At 42.5% G+C, this 21,333-nt stretch overlaps 1 protein-coding gene across 1 annotated transcript in view; it reads left to right on the forward strand.

Moving 5' to 3' along the window:
- The window catches only part of LOC126457723 (alpha-amylase 2-like), an 87,127-nt gene that overhangs the window by 26,296 nt on the left and 39,498 nt on the right, over nt 1-21,333 (forward strand). The window contains exons 2-3 of the mRNA XM_050094259.1: nt 7,786-8,003; nt 15,107-15,258. Of these exons, the coding sequence (XP_049950216.1) occupies nt 7,833-8,003; nt 15,107-15,258 (323 nt within the window). The 5' untranslated portion in view covers nt 7,786-7,832. The remainder of the gene's footprint in view (nt 1-7,785; nt 8,004-15,106; nt 15,259-21,333) is intronic.

Here is a 21,333-nt window from a genome sequence, read left to right on the forward strand (position 1 = left end):
ACAAGGTCTTTACAATTTTAATGACTTCAGAAAATGTTTTCTTTTATGCATTACAGCATAGGGTTATCTTTGCATGAGCAAAACTACGCTCTCTGTCGTCAGTACACGCTTCGGGGGCGTTGCCTACACAAAGTCGCTACGACTCTTGTAGTTTCTTCACCAGTAATATGCATGATTAATAATGATGTTTCCTGATTGCGACAACGCATCAATTCGATTCTACCACTCTAGAGGCCATCTACCTCGAGCGTCAACAGTACAATATGGTAGGCTGGGGCTTAAGGGGGTAGGGAATCCTAGTCTTCAGTGGCCATAGCCCTCAGTATACATTCAGGGAACAGTACACAGAGCATGCAGCTATTTCTTGAAAGTGAGGGGCTGTATTCCCTGCAGCAGGACAATTCCCATACTTTACTTCTCGTGCAACTAGCCGAACTGTTCCTTGAGTGTTTCAGTGTTTCGCGATGGTTGCATCGGATACTGTTGTCAAACCTGCACAATATTTCAGTGAGACAGCTGCTCGTCGTCTTCAGGTGCTTTCTGACGTGTAGCTGCAGTGGGTAGCCAATATATGCACTGGCTCGCTATAATAGCGCAGTCACTAAGGGCTGGGGCTACAGCGTTACCGTAAACGAACAGGAGAGGACATCGACGTCCAATGCCCCCTACCGGAGAAACTGGAAACAGTCTTCGAATACGCGACGCGGGAAAGCGCGGCAGCAAATCACGGCCAGGTGCTTGCGCGGTTGTTTGTTGGCGCGAAGTTTAAAAGTCCTGACTTCGATTCCCTGTCTGTAATGTCTCGCTGGAATCGTACGTGTGGGGCCAACGATGCCAAAGTACCACTAATACTGCTTCCCATGATGTCGCCGCGCGGGATTAGCCGAGCGGTCTAGGCGCTGCTGTCAAGGACTGTGCGGCTGATCCCGGCGGAGGTTTGAGTCCTCCATCGGGCATGGGTGTGTGTGTTTGTCCTTAAGATAATTTAGGTTAAGTAGTGTGTAAGCTTAGGGACTGATGACCTTGGCAGTTAAGTCCCATAAGAGTTCACACACAGTTGAACAGTCCCATGGTTCAAATGGCTCTGAGCACTATGCGACTTAACTTCTGAGGTCATCAGTCGCCTAGAACTTAGAACTAATTAAACCTAACTAACCTAATGACATCACACACATTAATGCCCGAAGCAGGATTCGAACCTGCGACCGTAGCGGTCGCTCGGTTCCAGATTGTAGCACCTAGAACCGCACGGCTACTCCGGCCAGCACAGTCCCATGCCATCCTAAGTTGAAATACCGAGACTCTATTAATCACAACGTTACTTACACGTATTTCGACTGCTTCTTTAATGAAGGGATCTCTGTACGCGGAGGCGGACGAAACGATCTTTGCCTCTCAGTAGTTCATGATATGTTCCATGTCGAGAAAGTGTTCAGCAACGTCAGAGTATTATGGCTGACCTCACCTGGTGTGACGTCTGTGTTCAGCGGATTTATCAGAGCGACACGTCTGGCCATTGTATGATTACCGACATTGGCTCGGGGTTTTATATGTACTTGGTATCCACAATTCTGTGTTGTCTTCAAGCATCGTTTGCCTTTGCGCAGTTGGGCACGTGACACATTTTATTTTATATTTCTTCCGCTGTCTACCTATCGTAAAGGACACGCCACCAACATAGGTTACAAAAAACCATCATCCTGAAGTTGTCCGTTGCTTGTGTCTGTTCTTCATTTTTAGGGCGAGAAGGTCGAAATGCATTTCGAAGCTGCTTATCAGAGTACCCGTTTTGTACAAACACAACGTGAAAATTATTAAGATCTGCTGATAATCTTCCTGGATGTAAAACTAGATCTACGAGCAAGAGTCTGTAGTACACGACTGCCATGAGATTGGCGATGGCAGTTCATAGCCCGTAGATATAGGTTGGAAGGAAATAAGGTTGCTGCCATGTGGGCATACTACAGAGGTGCCGTCCACATACCTCCAGAGTCATTAGGTTTAAAAATCGCCTACTGAATTGCTTAATAGCTTTGGACTGAATTGCCGGATTCAAAATATGTAAGGATGCGGTAAATTCTCTACATTGGACCCAAAACTGTAAGAGATGTACTTTAGTATATTACGAATTCTTATTGCCATTTTCACGGGTCTGCACCGGATAGGCTTGTTACTGTGGATTTGACGACGCTAGCGGTAGAGGATGCCCGCATGCTGTTCGTGCCTTCCCCTCTACGACGGAATTTGTGCCCCTCTTGTGCGTCTAGTGTTTTCCCATGTTTAAGTGTGAGGACGTTTTCGAAATGTTTGAGAATCGTATAACTGCGTTGTGTTGTGAGAATTAGCCCGGTATTCCTGTAGTTAGATGTCAGAGTCCACCTGAAGAATCGCGTTCATGGTGGCCGGCACATCGGACCTTGTCGTTGGTCTGCCGGGCGGTTTCGGTCCCGAACCGGCTCACGTCCCCAAAACCCTGAAGTGGTGTGCTAGCACTCGAAGCTACCGGAGTGGGTGGGTGTTGTGTGAAGTAAATCTAAAGATTCGTTATTTAGTGCACTAAAGTGAGTGCTCACTGATATTTAAGAGTACTAAAGTTTCAGCAAATTTGTTGGATGGTTCCAGAAAAACGTGTGTGACCCCATGGATTTTCTTTTCTGTCACCAATTACTAGAATAACTTGATGTCTCCACGGATGAAACACATTCGAATATTATCTTTATTTACAGGAGAAAACTATTTACGTTCCATAGCTTTGATGTATCCATAGCTTTGGCGATGTCTTCATTAAGTCTGGAAGGATGGTTACAGCACACAAGCCCCCAAAGCATATGCACAAAAGATTGGATTGAGAATGTAGCAAAATCACTAGTGTGTTCACTTTTGGCTTCGTACATGACAAACATAAACAAGTCGTTTCGCATGGCATTATATATCGGACTGAGAGAATAGACCGTGCTCATAAGTTATTAATCTCGTATTAGGGGAAGTGGGGTTAGTACCACTGTCTGACCTTCAGCAAGGCGCTGTTTTGATGCAGGAGAAGTCGGTGATCCGTTTTTTTTTATTAGTTTATGAACAAAATATTGTAGATGGCGTTTTTTGTAACTGTTATGACAAGTTTCAGGCAAATTAGACCTACCTCAGATATAACACTTGAATCAAGAGAAACAAAATCTATGCTTATTCCGATTTTTCTAATCTATTTATGAAAATACACTGGTGTGCGAAACTTAAGGAAGATGGTAAATTTCACATGATGTGTCACTGCGAAGTAACATAGTTCGATGAAACTCTTACCAGACTTAGAAAGAACTGTTACAGTACAGTATGGCACAGTGTACTATACTCGTTAAATGGAACAGAAATGACACTTTTGTTAAGACTGTAATTACAGTGAAGTTACCACGATTAATGATGGTACCTTGGACGTTAAAAAATGCGGTACATGGTTCCTAGTAGGGTGTGTGTTTACCAAGGTAGGCAATGCATTTCCTGCAACGTTCATCCAGTCTAGTCACAACGTAGGTAACGAGTTCTTGTGATAGGGCGTTCCTTTCCTCTACCAGCGCGAATGGCAACGGCTGGATGTTCGTTGGTGCATTTGTACGTGCTGCAGTGTCCCCCTAAGCATCCCATAAGTGCTCGACTGGATTTAAGTCGGGAGAACGGGCCGATCAGTCCCTTCGCCGAACTTTTTGTATGTCCATCTTTCTGACTGGAGGTCTTAGGGACCGTGGTCGTTCACTACACCCGTCCTTCTTGTTTATTTTGTGGCTAACAGTTTCAAAGATTCAGTGCGACGTCTACAGGCCACAGTTGATGCTGGTTTGCGCAGACCATATGTAACTCAAATGATCAACTGCCGGTTGCAGATAGTTCGCGTAAACAAGTTACGTCGTCCACTGATCCAGCGTTTATGTAGATCATGATAACCCCTTCAGCATCAACTGCAACCTGAAGATGGCGCACACAGTCGCTGAAACTGGAGCTACACAATAAATAAGATCATAAAGACGGCTGTAGTCGTTTCATTTACATTCACCGAATGTCCTCTCTTCCAATACCTCCTCGACCTGCACAGTTCGATGCCGTTGTGCATTGAAGTCCGAGCCATACGCTCCAATGGAAATACGCACACAGGGAAGGAGCACAGAGTCATAATAACGACCGGTGGGTGTACTGTGTTTCATGATATTGAGATCAGTACAGTGTGCAACATTATACCTTCACATACCATAACATCTTGACCGTGAACATGATCACGTTCCATAATGTTGGATAATTTTTCATTTATTTATATTTTTTTCTTTTTATTTTGCGCGACCGCATGGACGAGCGCAGGTTAAGGAGCTCTTGGAGCGAGAGGATATTGGTCGAACGGACCACAACAACTCCTTAACTTCTTCGTGGCCAACATCGGAGCACGTTAGAGGCCATGCACTATCGTCCGTTGCGACCACAGCTCCTATTAAGAATCATGTTCCGCCTTTTGTAATGTCCTAAAGGCCTTCATAAATAAATTCAACTTCACTGTAGTAATTGTCCGTCAATATAAACCTCATTTCTCTTCATCTCATTACGTATTTCTTTCAGTTACCTTCCTTACTATATTGTAGTAGTTTTGTCTATGTATGGTCCAAGATACTTACAAGGGAACCTCCCCATCGCACCCCCCTCAGATTTAGTTATAAGTTGGCACAATGGATAGGCCTTGAAAAACTGAACAAAGATCAACCGAGAAAACAGGAAGAAGTTATGTGGAACTGTGAAACAAATAAGCAAAATATAGAAACTGAGTAGTCCATGTGAAACATAGATAACATCAAGGAGAGTGTAAGCTGAGTATCGCCGTGGTCCCGTGGTTAGCGTGAGCAGCTACGGAGCGAGAGGTCCTTCGTTCAAGTCTTCCCTCGAGTGAAAATTTAATTTCTTTATTTTCGCGAAGTTATGATCTGTCCGTTCGTTCATTGACGTCACTGTTCACTGTAATAAGTTTAGTGTCTGTATTTTGCGATCGCACCGCAAAATCGTGCGATTAGTAGACGAAAGGACGTGCCTCTCCAATGGGAACCGAAAATATTTGATCGCAATGTCATAGGTCAACCGATTCCTCCACAGAAAATCACGTCTGATATATTCTATACGACACTGGTAACGGCATGTGCGTCACATGACAGGAATTTGTTGTCGACCCACCTAACTTGTACACGTGGCGAATGGGTAAAAAGATTCTTCTACCTTGCCCGATTTAGGTTTTCTTGTGAATGTGATAGTGACTCCCAAAAAACTGATGAAAACATAACAGTTTTTCACATAAACTGTAAATAAAGAATTAAACTTTTCACTCGAGGGAAGACTTGAACCAAGGACCTCTCGTTCCGCAGCTGCTCACGCTAACCACGGGACCACGACGTTCTGGTGCTAGTATTATCCTTGATGTTGCCTATCTTCCGCATGGTCTACTCAGTTTATATATTTTGCTAATTTTTACATAGTTCCACACAACTTCTTCCTGTTTTCTCGATTGATGACCAGTTTTTCAAGGCCTATCAACTGTGCCAACTTATAACTAAATCTGAAGGGGGTGCGATGGGGAGGTTCCCTTGTTAGAGCTATGTTACTCGACAGTGACACATCATACGAAAGTTACTTTCGACCTTAAGTTTTGCGTGCCAATGTATATGAAAAAGGCAAAAATATAAATGTGCAAGGTAGCCTATAAACTGGACTAGGTCAGAAAACTCAAAAAGCTACGAGCTTATATATACGAGTGTATAACATACTTGGTGTTATTATCGCGTTAGAATAGTAGCACAAAATCATATGTGCTGACCTGTGCTATTGTCTTACAAGTACATTTATTACAAAGGCTAAAACACGAATAAAATGTTGTGAAGTACAGTCTTTCTTAAACTGATACTACTGTTTCATAGCATGGGAATTTGATTATCAAGAGAGTCTAAAATGTTAAAGGAGTTGCTTCGTTAGGTTATGATAAAGTGATTCTGACTTCATGCAATGAAAGACAAAACATTAAGCTACGTAAAATGTAAGTGCTTGTGTCATAGTCGTCACTGTAACATGTGTATAAATGTAGGCTGATGTCTTAATAAGTGTCTCGTTTCTAGTGTACTAGTTGCATACTCCCGAAGGGGCCAGCATGCTGCTGACTCTGGCAGCGATGTAACGCAGAGTCGCCTCCGTGGGACCCCTGTGTTCCACGTGGTTCCCCGCGCCGCAAACAGAACGACCCTCAAATTAGTGTGCTGCAGATAAAGTATAAGTCTCGCTGGTTTAGCAGCGCCTTCATCGATTGATCAGATGTGGGTTTCCTTGGTATCCCTACAAATCATTCAGGAGAACATCAACATCTTTTTAGAGAAAACGACGCATCCAATTACATGGCCCGCCGTCCCCCACTCCAAAGCTTAAGTCGGGAAAAATCTTGAAAATTTATTTTAACTTTGGGGTTTACTCTTTTTCGAAAAGAGTAGCAAGAATTTTTTTTTGGAAAGCACTTCATCATATTCTAAACTAAAAACCAAGGTGTGTAAGACAGGTTGTTTCACATTGTTTGGACGATTTCCAATTTGAATAACACACCAACTAATCGTGAAACGAGATTGAACATTTTAGACAGGATACATCATTTATTCAGATTTACGTATTACATTGACTTAATGATGACCATTTGAGGCTGCACAACACTCGAGCCGTTTCACCCAGTTATTGAACACATCTTTCAAAACTTCTCGTGTAATTCTGGCAATTTAACCGTGAATTCGATCTTTTAACTGTTTCAAGCTTCTCGGTCTGGTCGTTTCGGCACATTTTCTTAAGGAACGACGAGAGTTTTCGTGTAAACTGCTAAGCACACGGTTTTCCGAGGCCGGTTGACTTTCGATTCGATGCACTGGCAGTTTCACGGAGGTTTCTTACCAATTTCAATGTTGTTTTACTAGCAGGAACTGGATAAAGCGGCTACATCTTGGAATTCTTACGAAAGGCACGCTGAACGCGCACGACAGATTCGCCGTAGTGAAAATAACACTCGACTGCGAACGCGCAATGTTGCTTCGACCAGTACGAGGCGATTACTGACCTGTATTTGGGGTGAAACTTGATTCTCTGCACTACTAATAGACGGTGCCACCGTCGCTCTATCGTGTTTGTAGCTTGTGTTTCTCAAATTTTAAATCATCAAAACATTCTGAAATACCCTGTATTTTTTCGGACGTTTCTACATTTGACATTATCACTAACTGGCAATGCATTAAGTAGTTCAGTGACCACTCTCGTGTCGAGCGTCTCCAGCGACCTAGACGTCGACGGAACGCTAAACCCTGAACTTCTTTCCTTCCTTCTGGTATCGAGACATGTTATTTCCTTAGACACTCTGACACAAGTAATTAACTGAAAAATTTGTTTGTTTGTTCGTGATGTCTCGGTGCTCTATACACATTAGTATTTCAGGTATTAAAAATCTACATTGCTTAAGATATTTCTAATCATCTCTAAAATCTTGGATAATTACCTTTTGATTGATTTCCTGTAAACAGAATATCACGAAACCACACTAATCTGTTTTCTGACCTTAAATATCAGCTCATATCTCAAAGAATTCGCAGTTATCAATGGGCAGTGATGTTGCAACACTAAAATGGACATTTTGTAACCACACTGATCTGTACTCTGACCTTAAATAGCAGGTCATTTCTCAATCAATACGCAGTTATCAATGGGCAGTGATGTTGCAACACTAAAATTGACTTTTTGTATAAATAGAGACCAAGGGAGTCCCCAAGTTACTCTGGCCGGCAAAGAAAGCGACGATGCGGGCCTTGTGGACCTTCCTGGCAGTCTTGGGTGCGGCCAGCGCGCAATGGGACCCCAACGTGGCCAACGGCCGCAGTGCCATGGTCCACCTGTTCGAGTGGAAGTGGAATGACATCGCCGCCGAGTGCGAGCGCTTCCTCGCGCCCAAAGGCTACGCCGGTGTGCAGGTAACGAAAACCTTACTTTTCATTATGAAGAATACCAAATTAATTACACTCCACGCCAGGTACCTCCTCCTAAAATGGAATAACCAGGACCAGATGTTCTAATAACTCCAGCTACAATTTCTTTCACCCTCATCATCCTTTGCTTTCGGTCTGACGTTTGCAACTGCCAGTATTATAGCTACTGCCGTATCATTAAAAAAAGTTTATAGTATTTTAAGCTAAGCCGGCATCTGTATCGCAGTCTTCATAAAAATCCATTCCAAGGTTCAGTATATAATTCTTCACAAGTTCAAATATGGTTCAAATGGCTCTGAGTACTATGGGACTTAACATCTGAGGTCATCAGTCCCCTAGAAGTTAGAACTACTTAAAACTAACTGACCCAAGGACATCACACACATCCATGCCCGAGGGAGGATTCGAACCTGCGACCGTTGCAGTCGCATGGTTCCAGACTGAAGCGCCTAGAACCGCTTCTTCACAAGTGCTGGTGCCACTGTTACTGCCTGCTGGTTTGTCATCGCGACCATTTCTACGTATCTTTGAAAATAATCTATGATTGAGAGTACATATTTATCCATTGCAGGTGTTTTATTGGATGGACCTATAATATCAGTACCCAGAAATTCGAGTGGTGCTAATGCTTTAGGTAACCTCTGCAGTGATACTCTGGTTCGCCACAAATCCGCTCTCTGTGCGCACTGTAAGCAATTCCGCACACAAAAGTTTACGTCCATCTGTTTATTCCTCCACCAATATCTGCCTGCTACTCTTCTGTTGGTAGATCTGCAACCTCCATGGCTCGCTAATATGTGATCATAAGCTTCTTGTAACACTCTTCCTTAGCCTCTCTGGTAACGCTAATAACAGTCGCAACCTGTCTTCTCCGCACACTATCCCAACCTGGTTAAAACAGTTCTTACATTCGTCATCCGCTCTCAGTGCAATCTGCCATTTCTTGCGCTCATTGCCCCCAATATGTAATACTGCTAGTTTCCTACTTAAGCATCCGCATTTTCTTGCCTCTTCCCAGCTTTACGTGTCACTTCGAAATCAAACTCACTTAGTCTTAACTCACTTAGATCTTTTAACCCCAACAACCATTTTAATGCCCCATAATCTGTTGTTACTCTAAACTTTTTGCCTTACATATAACATTTGAAATATGTGTTTCCATAAAAACTGCTTAAAATCTCTTTCTCAATTGTGAAATAATTTCTTTCTGCAGAGGTTAGTTCTCTCGATGTGCAAGCTAACGCATGTTCTACTCCTTCTACCTCTTATGAAAACATACAGCTAAGTGCACGATCTGATGCATGACACGATAAAACAAATTCTCTATTAAAATCCGGAAATACCAATATCAGATTGTACGTTAAAGCTTTTGTAGCTCTTCAAAAGCATGCTGGCACTCTTCTTACCACATGAATTTAGTACCCTCCTTTAACAACCGTGTCAATCGTCTGGCAATATCCGCAAATACTTTTAAGAACCGGCGGAAATAGGTCGCGGCGCCTATGAGCAATTGCAACTCCTTTACAGATTCTGGTACAGAGGATTCACGTACAGCTCTAATTAATCTTTGGTTTGTCTTTACCCCTTCTTTACTTATGACCTACGTATGCTACGTCTTGCGTCACAAAATTTCACTTTTCTGTACTCAATGTTAACTTCGCTGCTTTTATCCATAGGAATACCCTTAATCGCTGCATATACTATTCCATGTCACTCCCGCAGACGACTATGTCATTGAGAGGCACTAAGCATTGCCGTGGTTTTAAACCTCTGCTTAATCCACGCAACAATCTCTGAAAAGTTGCAGGAGCTTTTCTTAATCGAAATGGCGTTCTTCTGAATTGTTAATGTCCTCTGGGAGCCGAAAACACTGTTTTGTATCGATCCCGCAGTGCAGCCTTTATCTCACGATAACCGTTCTTCAAGTCCATTGCTGAAAAATATTTGCATTGCCCTAAATGGTCCAAGGTTTCTGTGATCTTTGGAAAAGGGTAGGCGTTTCTGTATTTAGATATATGTAATTACAACAAAACCTGTATTTTCGTGTTCCATCCATAGATTTTTTTGGCACAACGACTATTCCAACCCAACAGTTATTCCACCTTTCAGCTGTTGATCGATAAATTCCTCCAAACTTGGCTGTAAGAACCTAGGTATTCTGTATGATTTTCGGTAGACTGGTGATTCATTTCCTATTGGTATGCAATGCTATGTAATACGCATAGCTGGTAATGTCCGTTTTTTAAAAAATATATCTTTAAATTCCAAAAGTAATTTTTCCATCCGTTCCCTATTACTTCCCTCTGGGTGCTTCACTTTTCTCCATAACGCAATTTCAGTGGCGTCCGGTGACTGTACATCGCTGACACGATTCATGTCCCATTGCTTTTCTTCCAAATTCAAATGGCTCTAAGCGCTATGGGACTTAACATCTGAGGTCATCAGTCCCCAAGACATAGAATTACTTAAACCTAACTAACCTAAGGACATCACACGCATCCATGCCCTAGGCAGGATTCGAACCTGCGACGGCAGCAGCAGCGCGGTTTCGAACCGAAGAGCCTAGAACCGCTAGGCCACAACGGCCAGCGGTTTTCTTCCAGCGTATACATTTTTTTGCGATTAACAACCCCTTTGTTAATCTTACGCCCTCTGCACTAAAATTGTCTATAAAAACAGCTACCTTCTTTTCAGCCTGTATTTCTTATATACATACAGTACCTTTCTTTACTAAGCAACCCACCTAATATAACACTTCATTTTCTTCTAACGCTTCCACCACACACAAAATTTCTACTGGCAAGCTAGACTCAACACTGAAACAAAGTGATTTCTCAGTATACCGAAGCACACAACTGTGTGAATCAAGTCTTAGTGTGACTGTTCGTGGTTTAATCAGATCACCTTTTGTATTGCCTAATCACAGGGCCCTGACAATTACATGTATAACATTTTACTGGAATTGATTCCGTACATCGTGCTGAGTGGCCCTCAAGGCTACACTATGAACATCTAACAGGTACTCACCAAATATGACTTCCATTACCTCTGAAACTATACAAATCAAGAGGTTCTCTACTCGCAATAAAATCTATTTTAGAAAAAGCTCAACTGTCAAATCTTTTCTCCATACGAAAAATTGTTTGTACTCACTGTACCAAAGCCTGTAGCGCTGTAGATTCAGACACTGCTCCAAGAAGGCGACGTCAATGACCCGGCACCGGAGTTAGATGGCCATGTATTGTCACCCATGAGAGTGAAATGAGGCATCAGCATCACAGTAAATTTTGTTAATTAACTTCTTTATTCTGGCCCTCAGCTGTAGTACATCAGGAACAGCCTGGTGGAGGTGTCCAGTTGCCCCTCATGCGAAATAATAGACGTCCATCATTGCTGACACCAGAAACAGCAGAACCCAGCGTGATGTCACTCGAATCTGCTGTTAGTTATGTCCCCAGCTGCAACCGTGATGACACCGTGGCAACACAGATGGCGGTACCCTGGAGGCAGCCGTGACCTCCCTCCAGCAAGCCAGCAGCTCTCTGCTTCTGTGGTGACCGCTCTCGTGACTCACGGCAGGCTGCCCCACTCCGTGGTCGAACAGCAGATCCCTTAATGGATTCCAGGATGTCGCTCCAGGTGTTACAGGCTTATGGTGTATGCTGTCATACTGAGACGAGAATATGTTAGTACATGAATAGCTGAGTACTTATATGTTCCAGCCTATGTTCGTTTAGGGCTTTTGGCATGTACACCGAACACGTCCACGGTGGCAAGTAAGGATAGGTTTCTGTCCTTCCACTAGCTTATTGCAGCATTGGCTGTTTCTATGCAGCACCCAGCTGGCTCTGCTTGGCAACGCCTGTGAGATGTGTTTTGCTTCACAATGCATAACAATCTTGCCTGCCTGTGGCTGGCTGTGTTGCAGTTCACTTCCACTGTGGCGTACTTTTGGACCCAATACAGTCGATATGCTACATACCTCATTAACCTCATTTTATAACGCTCAGCATTCATCTTTAAACTGAACTTTGCTTTTGAGGTGACGAAAGAACTACTTATGCGCTATGTATCAGTGGCAGAACTGGTCCAAGTGGCTGCAAGTGCCATTGATGCAGACACATTGCGTACTCAAATGTATCAGCGTTGCCGGCCGGAGTGGCCGAGCGGTTCTAGGCGCTACAGTCTGGAACCGCGCGACCGCTACGGTCGCAGGTTCGAATCCTGCCTCGGGCATGGGTGTGTGTGATGTCCTTAGGTTAGTTAGGTTTAAGTAGTTCTAAGTTCTAGGGGACTGATGACCTCAGAGGTTACCTCCCATAGTGCTCAGAGCCATTTTCGTATAATTTCAGTGTGAGTGTGTCGTGGGGGCCTACGTATAAATAGATACATGTAACTGAGTTTGCATCAATTTTTTACAGTAAAAAGGATGATAAAATGGACAAATTTCCTTTTCTAGGACATGGTATGAAGTTTGTCTTTGCGTTTAATAGCACTGAAATAGTTTGTAAATATTGGTAGACATTCGCATGTTTCTAAATATTTCGTCAGTTTCAGCTTCGGTCTCCAGCGTTTTCGTTCTCACCGAGTGTCTTCTAAACTCCTAACCCATACCTTTCTTTTTTATTTTTATTGTTATGATACTATTTTTCTTCTTCGTTAGTGGTGAAATTATTACTGGTATTTTTGTGTTACCAGGCGCAGAAGTATGAAACCTGTAGATGGCGCTAGCTATCAGTGTAGGGCCCGGAGACAGCGTCTGCAGCGCCATCTGCTTCCTGTAACGGCTGACGACGAATGTCAACCCACAGTAACCCAGGTTACATACATCGGTATCTGTTTCAAACCCGTAAACATGACGAGTTTTGTGCCTACGAACTACAATTTGCGAGCGGCATTGGTTTTCTGTTATCATTTAAAGAAAACTCTTGCAGAATCGCATCAAATACTTGTCGAAGCTTTCGGCGAATATGCTCTTGGGAATAAGCAGTGTTCCTAATGTTTCAAAATATTCAAAAGCGGTGATTTTGACATGAGAAACGACAAGCGCGGGAAATCACCGAAAGAGTTTGAAGACAACGAATAGCAAGCCTTATTGGATGAAGATGATGTTCAAACCCAATAGGAACTCGCGGAACAAATGAATGTCACCTCAGAAAGCCGTTTATCCTCCGTTGAAAGAGATGCAGCAAGTGGGATACTGGGTTCCGCATGAACTGAATGAAAGACGGCAAGCAAATCGAAAGACCACTTGTGAAATGCTGCTCGCCAGATACGAAAGAAAGTCGTTTCTCCATTGAATAGTGACATTTGATGAAATGGATATATTTTGAGAATCCTAAGCGTCGTAAATCATGGGTGAATGCAGGCAAACCATCGACATTCACTGCAATATTAATTCGCTTTGGAAAGAAGACAACGCTATTGGTGTCATATATTATGAGCTGCTGAAACCTGGTGAAAACGTTAACACTGGTAGCTACCAACAGGAAGTGATCGATTTAAATCGAGCATTACGTGAAAAACGACTGGAATATGGAGAAAGGCGACAGAAAGTCATATTGCTCCATGATAACGCCCCATCAGCCGCAGCAGAACGGGTCAGGGAAACGATCGAGGCTTTCATTTGGGAAATACCACTGCATGCAGCTTATTCTCTAGACTCTCCTTCCGGTTATCATCTACTTGGATCACTGGAACACGCTCTCGCTGAACATCGCTTCAGTTCTTATGAAAATGTACGAAAATGGCTCGTTGACTGGTTCGCTTCAGAAGAAGAACTGTTATTTTGGCGTAGCATTCATAGCCTTCCGGAGAAATGGGAGAAATGTATAAATAACAATGGAGATTATTTTGAATAATGCTTATAGGTAGCACACCGCACTTAGTACACGTCTACCGTGGTGCTCGGGGGCCACAGCACAGTTGCGACACCTGAGGATGGGCTTATGAGAGCCCGAAACCGGTCGTGATAATAAAAGAAATTTAGAACTGAAGCGGATTTTCAATCTCTGGTTTGAGTAAAATCTCGTTTATCAGTTTCAGACAACAGACTTGTAATTATTGGAACCAAATTCTGGTTTCATACTTCTACATCTGGTAATTCCACGACTGCTAATTTTCAACTATCAGTAAAATTTGTAACTTTATATTATAAAGGGTAGTGCCCTTTCATACATGACCACATATTTCCATTAGCTTTTAAATTCAAAATTCCCCCTCCGTTTTAATACCCTTATAACTCTCCTGCCAGCCTTTTCTCCTTACCCATTAACAACAAGTTGCAAGCAGCGGTTTGCATCCTGAGATTGGTATGTGCGGTACTGTTTAGCATCGGAGTCATCGTCGAAACCATACAAACCATCCCACCCTACTCCTGTCCTCTAAATATCTGCATGCGAAGGGACTAAAGGTATGTTACGCGGGATGATAGTGAGAAAAGTGCGACACCTCACCCAAGATAGCAAAATCTACAACTGTAATATCATGCTAGAGCAGCTGATTCTCATTGCAGACAAAGACTACACGAAATACCTGAAATAGAATCAAGGCGATTCCTGATAAATATCAGACATTTTGGGTTTACTTCTTAAGAATGCTGGCAGGCACTATGGTTTTCAAGTAATGTTTCAGCGTGTTAGCTTTCTGTAGCCATCAGACACTTAAAGTGCTGAGTTTTTAACCATCAGCTATACAAATATACCTTTATTCTCTACCGGTTACGGTCTCCCAGACCATCACGCATAGGAAGAAAAGGCAAAAACATCAGCTCTAGCAATACACCCTTCTCTTGCTTTTCCATCTTATGGGTGTCTTTTTTTCTGTGATGATGGCGTGAGGGACCGAAACCGATGGAGAATAAAGCCTTGTTTGTAGAGCTGACAGTTAAAATACAGTTCTCTAACTATGTTTTTCACTTTAGTCTGTAATTTTTGTATGCTTGTAGAGAACGTGACTGAATATTGTTAAATATTACAAGATAATACTACAGTTTTAGTCTTATGTGGTTGAAACAGATACAGAGCATCTGATGGTATTTTGGTAAAATTTGTTGGAGGTCAGAGATGTTTATCCGAGACATTTTTCAGGTGTCCCCACCAAACGAGAACCTGGCCATTCCCAGCGACAACCGTCCGTGGTGGGAGAGATACCAGCCAGTCTCCTACAGGCTCATTACCCGCTCTGGCGACGAGGCCGCCTTCACCGACATGGTCAACCGCTGTAACAACGTAGGAGTGCGGTGAGTTTAAAGCTTACTTTACAACATCGTAATACTGGCAGTATCTCAAGAAGATTCGTCTCAAACCGATAGAAAGTAAATAACTTGGCAATCACATCTTTATTTTCTAACGAGTACCTCAAAACGGCTTCACGAAGGCCCGCGATTAGTTTCTATCGAATGAAATAAAGGATTTCTTCTAAATGACCTGTGTTTGAACAGTGCGTTACAGAAACAACTGTCCGCATTTCACTATTAATTTTTAAATTCTCAGTATCAGGTTGAACGTAACAAATAAGTATATATTATATTATTCCGAATCGCAAACTTCCTCTTAGTGTCAAGTAAAGGCTGTCACTGGATTGCTTTATTTAGCAAAATATTTTGTGATAAAATCTGTGTAACTGAAATTGCAAGCTGAATGGGAAGAACTAAAATATAGATGTGTACTAAACTGGAGAATCGACGACGAATTGTAGTTTGCTGCTTCAGTAAATCATCTGAAAATAAATAATGTTACGATCCCAAAAAAGTAAACAAAATTCATTTCCTTGCTTAACAAATAGCAAGTAAAACGTAGTTTCTACATTTGCTGTGCACTGCGGTCTGTGTTGTAGAGGTACCCTATTCCACTAATGTCGAAGTGGTCCGTCTATTTCGGAGAACAAGACGTCATCCGTATGGTCTCTGAGGTAAATCTCTGCCTATTGCTTCTACAAACTGAAACGAAGAAGATCTTTGAGATCACCTCGACAGAAAATGTACGTTTCATTTGATTCACAAGGGGCTTGAAACGTTGGGTCGTCATACACATCACCTCTAGTTTCTGCGAGCTGGTCGTAATATTCATCTTTATCCACCGTCATTCCCAGAACACGGTGGTACCTGAAATTCGTCACTATGACACAAAGCAAGTGCCAAATTAATATACTGTAGTGCTTTCATTACAGTTCACTAGTTGTTTTAGAGGTTATAATAACAATTTTTACCCGCAAAAGTCCGGTCTCTTGTGTAATACCTCGGTACCCCTCCAACAAATCGAACAGTAAAAGATATATGACGCAATGTTTATTACCAGCTTGTCAGGAAAGTAGGACATTCGTGGGGCAAGGTGGAAGGCAGGAGTACGAGTGCATTTGTTGTCCCGGTCCCACCAGTCTAAGAACAGATATACTATTAGATTAGTTTAGGCTTAGGGATAACACTTCTTACATATATCAAAAAATAATTGTATTTACGCAGATATGAAGCATTTCCCCAGAATTAACATAAAATACATAACGTACCTATAACAGCAAGCAGCAAGTTTCTACAGTGGTTGTCATAAATCTGGATGTAGAATCACAAAATCAGCACCACGCTATTCTTGAACTTCCTTTCCCCAAAGCTGTGTTTCTGAACTGTCAAGTAAGGAAATTCCATGTATACGTTTAGATTACTTTCAAAAATGTGAGTCAATAATTTAACTAAGCCGCAACAGAATAAACAATATACAATGTTTTCAAGAATGGCGATAGGCAAAAGGCGATTTTATTTTCGAACTCCGCTTTCACGACTTATCTGAGTAACACCTTTCACATTCAACGTGACAAAAATGTTAAAGAACAGTTCAAGTGAGAAATGGAAAATGCAAGAACTCTATAAGATGAAAAGCGTGGTTTTCTGCGCGCGTCCCCAACGAATATATTGTAAGCAGTTCTTCGATTATATATCAAAGGTCAACGCTCCATTTATGTAGCTATTACTGAAACAATTTCGAACACGTACCACTAAATATGCAGAACATTTCACATCGTGATTTTTGTCAGAGATATATAACGCTGAATTCCTGCCGTCATTGCAATTCGGTATTAATTTTATTCCGAGATCTTTGATTTTGTATTGGATAGAACATGTTTATTCTCAGTTACCCCAATACGAAGAAAAGGGAGTGATTTTTCCATTCAGAAATATGAACAGCTCCGTGGTCTCTGGAACTGCCCCATGTTACAAACTATATGATTAACTTTTGAGACAAGCTAAGTTTTTTGGATGGGCTTGAGATCGCAAACGGGTTACTGTGATTTACGGAGAGTGCGCAAACAGTTGTGTCATAGGAGGACAAATCATTGACCATCTGATGTCTACAATCTGCCACCGGGTACTCTCTCTATGGTCCGTAGAGGCTCCCTCAGTATGCCGTTAGACTGGCATTTCTAAAGTCGGTACGCAAGGCTCCGGGTAGTATTTCCGATCCATCCCAGAACCTTTGTCACGAACATTCTTCACTGTGTATAATATGCCAAGGAGCAGGGCCATGCCATCTAGAAGTCTTCTCCTATATGTCCTATTAATATCCTATTAATATTTTGTTTGAAATTATAATTATTGTAAGCAACAGACTTCTGTGACGAGATATTTCTTTTGAAGCAGTGCTACTTTTACTACTAATAACAATAACCATACTCCCATTATCAAACACCAAGCACTGGTATGTCCTGTCGTTGAGCGCTTGACACTACTATTACCACCAATAACACTCTAGTTCTTCTCCCACTAGTTGAATTAATGTAGGCACGAATTCTTTTGTGGAACTAATACTATACAATGAGGTTAATTGTCGTTACTAAACACGATCTGAATTTCCTTCGGTAAACACATTACTTATTTGGGACCTTTCAGGTAAACTCGATGGAGTCTTTCGATAACAATTTTTTATTACTGTCATCGCATGCACTGCCTGCACAGAATGCTGTCTTGGAGAAATGTAAAATAATGCGTCCACTGTGAAGTTTTCCCCTGCGTTCTTGGAAACTATGGTAGTAACACCCGTTCCTTGGCCGCTTTAGAGTCCTCATTTCCTGCTGACCATGGCGCACTGTTTTTTAGTAAAGAGCGTAGGTTCAAACACGGTGAAACGTGGAAACTACGACGCTATATTTGCAGTTTCAGTACGTATGTATTTTACCTTACATTCATTGCATGTTAATCATGGTGGGTTAGTGCATGAGACTACCCAATATAGTGAGGGATTTCAACTAAACACCGAAACAAAAAAAATGGTTCAAATGGCTATGAGCACTATGGGACTCAACTGCTGAAGTCATTAGTCCCCTAGAACTTAGAACTAGTTAAACCTAACTAACCTAAGGACATCACAAACATCCATGCCCGAGGCAGGATTCGAACCTGCGACCGTAGCGGTCTTGCGGTTCCAGATTGCAGCGCCTTTAACCGCACGGCCACTTCGGCCGGCACCGAAACAAAATATGCATTTTTCTGTCAATTTTTGAGAAATGCTGTGCGCTCGTTTTTCATTAATGTTCAAGACTTCTATTTTTTATTTTATTTGCTTGTATATTTAATTGATTCAGTTAAGGCCATCACACCTTCTCTTACATTGCACCAGGGACAAAAACTTACAGTGCCTTTTTACATCACAGTTATCCAAGAAATAACAATTTTAATATGAAAACTATAATTAAAGTGATCTGAGTGTCTTAAGAGACAAAGTGAATATTTAATACTGACTATGAGTTAATAAGATATTGCTGTCAGTGCTTGCACTACTACTGCTGCTGCCGCTAATAGTTATAATAGCAATAATAATATTAATGACAATAATAACAATAATGATAGTCGTAGATATAAAAAGTATTTATTGGTATATAACATAGATGTTTCCCGATGTAGCGAGTTCCTAGAATAGGAAATTTAAGGACACAGCATCACTTAAATATATTGGAAAAAGACTAAGATCTAGTTGGAAAGAAGAATGTACAAGGGTAACGAGTATGTCAAACGACAACGGTAATCCCTATTGTCACTGTAGTAGGTGAACAAATGACCCAAAACAGTATTCAATGATCACCGCGACGTTGTACGCCGCCTGATGTCGTTGCGGACACTTTCCGCCGTAACAAAAGTACGTAAACGGGTCGGATCGCCGGAAATGGGGAAATCTATTGAGATAAGCCACTTTGACAAACGGCAGATTATTATTACGGAGAGCCTGTGAACGACTATTCGAAGGCCGGCCGGTGTGGCCGTGCGGTTAAAGGCGCTTCAGTCTGCCTCGGGCGTGGATGTGTGTGATGTCCTTAGGTTAGTTAGGTTTAATTAGTTCTAAGTTCTAGGCGACTGATGACCTCAGAAGTTGAGTCGCATAGTGCTCAGAGCCATTTGAACCATTGTTTTGACTATTCGAAAACAGCGAAGGTGTTCTAGTGTTCACGTACTACTGTCATGAGCATCTACGGAAAGAGATGGAAGTACAGTGAAACTACCACTAGGCTCTAAACGGTTGGACGTCCAGGACTCTTCACAGAAAGTGGTGCTCGGAGGCTTGTCTGCTCTGTAAAGTAGGCTAGATGGTAGTCTGCGACATCTCTGCGGAATGAACACAATGCTAGTGCACGCCAACTGTTTCGGAGCTCGCCGTTCATCGTACATTGTCGAACATGGAGCTCTGCAGCAGCCCACCCCTACGTGTCCACATGTTGATCCAAAGAAATCGTCAGTAAAGATTGCAGTGGACACGAGAACATCGGGATTCGACCGTTGATCGATGGAAACATGTTCGCTCTTGCTGCACTAAGTCGATTCTCGCCTCCACAAGCGACGTCATCGAGTTGAACGACGGCTCGAAACATGCAGCGCACCTCGGACGCAGGTTGGTAGGAGCAGTATTATGCTATGGAAAACATTCTCCCGTGCCTGCATGGGTCCTGTGGTAGTAATCGAAGACACGCTGACAGCTGCGAACCACCTGCATCCCTTCACGCTTGATGTCTTTCCCGACGGCGATGTCATCTTTCAGCAGTGAAATTGTCTGTGTCTCGGACCCAGAACCGTGCTACAGTGGTTTGAGGAGAATTATAGTGAACCCACATTAATGTCTCGGTGAATAGCTTTGCCTGCCGTAAATCCTGTGGAACCCGTCACGATCATCACTGCGTGCGAAGATCAACGGGCCCTTATTTACGCCAATTACATGACCTGTGGGTCGATATCTAATACTACGTATCTCCAAAACGCTACCAACAAACTGTAGGATCCCTGATACACAGCGCCGGCCGCGGTGGTCTAGCGGTTCTGGCGCTGCAGTCCGGAACCGCGGGACTGCTACGGTCGCAGGTTCGAATCCTGCCTCGGCCATGGATGTGTGTGATGTCCTTAGGTTATTTAGGTTTAAGTAGTTCTAAGTTCTAGGGGACTTATGACCTAAGATGTTGAGTCCCATAGTGCTCAGAGCCATTTGAACCATTTTTGATGCACAGCGACCGCTACGGTCGCAGGTTAGAATCCTGCCTCGGGCATCTATGTGTGTGATTTCCTTCGGTTGGTTACGTTTAAGTAGTTGTTAGTGCTAGGGGGCTGATGACCTTAGATGTTAAGTCCCATAATCCTCAGAGCCATTTGAACCATTCTGAACCTGATACACAAAATCAGTGATGTATTTCATTCCAAAGACGGACAAACAAGCTATCAAGCAGGTTGTAGTTGTTGTGGTCTTCAGTCCTGAGACTGGTTTGATGTAGCTCTCCATGCTACTCTATCCTGTGCAAGCTTTTTCATCTCCCAGTACCTACTGCATCCTATATCTTTCTGAATCTGCTTAGTGTATTCATCTCTTGGTCTCCCTCTACGATTTTTACCCTCCACGCTGCCCTCCAATACTAAATTGGTGATCCCTTGATGCCTCAGAACATGTCCTACCAACCGATCCCTGCTTCTGGTCAAGTTGTGCCACAAACTTCTCTTCTCCTCAATCCTATTCAATACTTCCTCATTAGTTATGTGATCTACCCATCTAATCTTCAGCATTCTTATGTAGCACCACATTTCGAAAGCTTCTATTCTCTTCTTGTCCAAATTATTTATCGTCCATGTTTCACTTCCATACATGGCTACACTCCACACAAATACTTTCAGAAATGACTTCCTGACACTTAAATCTATACTCGATGTTAACAAATTTCTCTTCTTCAGAAACACTTTCTTTGCCATTGCCAGTCTACATTTTATATCCTCTCTACTTCGACCATCATCAGTTATTTTGGTCCCCAAATAGCAAAACTCCTTTACTACTTTAAGTGTCTCATTTCCTAATCTAAT

This window comes from Schistocerca serialis, chromosome 2 (genome assembly GCF_023864345.2).
Source record: "Schistocerca serialis cubense isolate TAMUIC-IGC-003099 chromosome 2, iqSchSeri2.2, whole genome shotgun sequence".
Lineage (NCBI taxonomy): Eukaryota > Metazoa > Arthropoda > Insecta > Orthoptera > Acrididae > Schistocerca > Schistocerca serialis.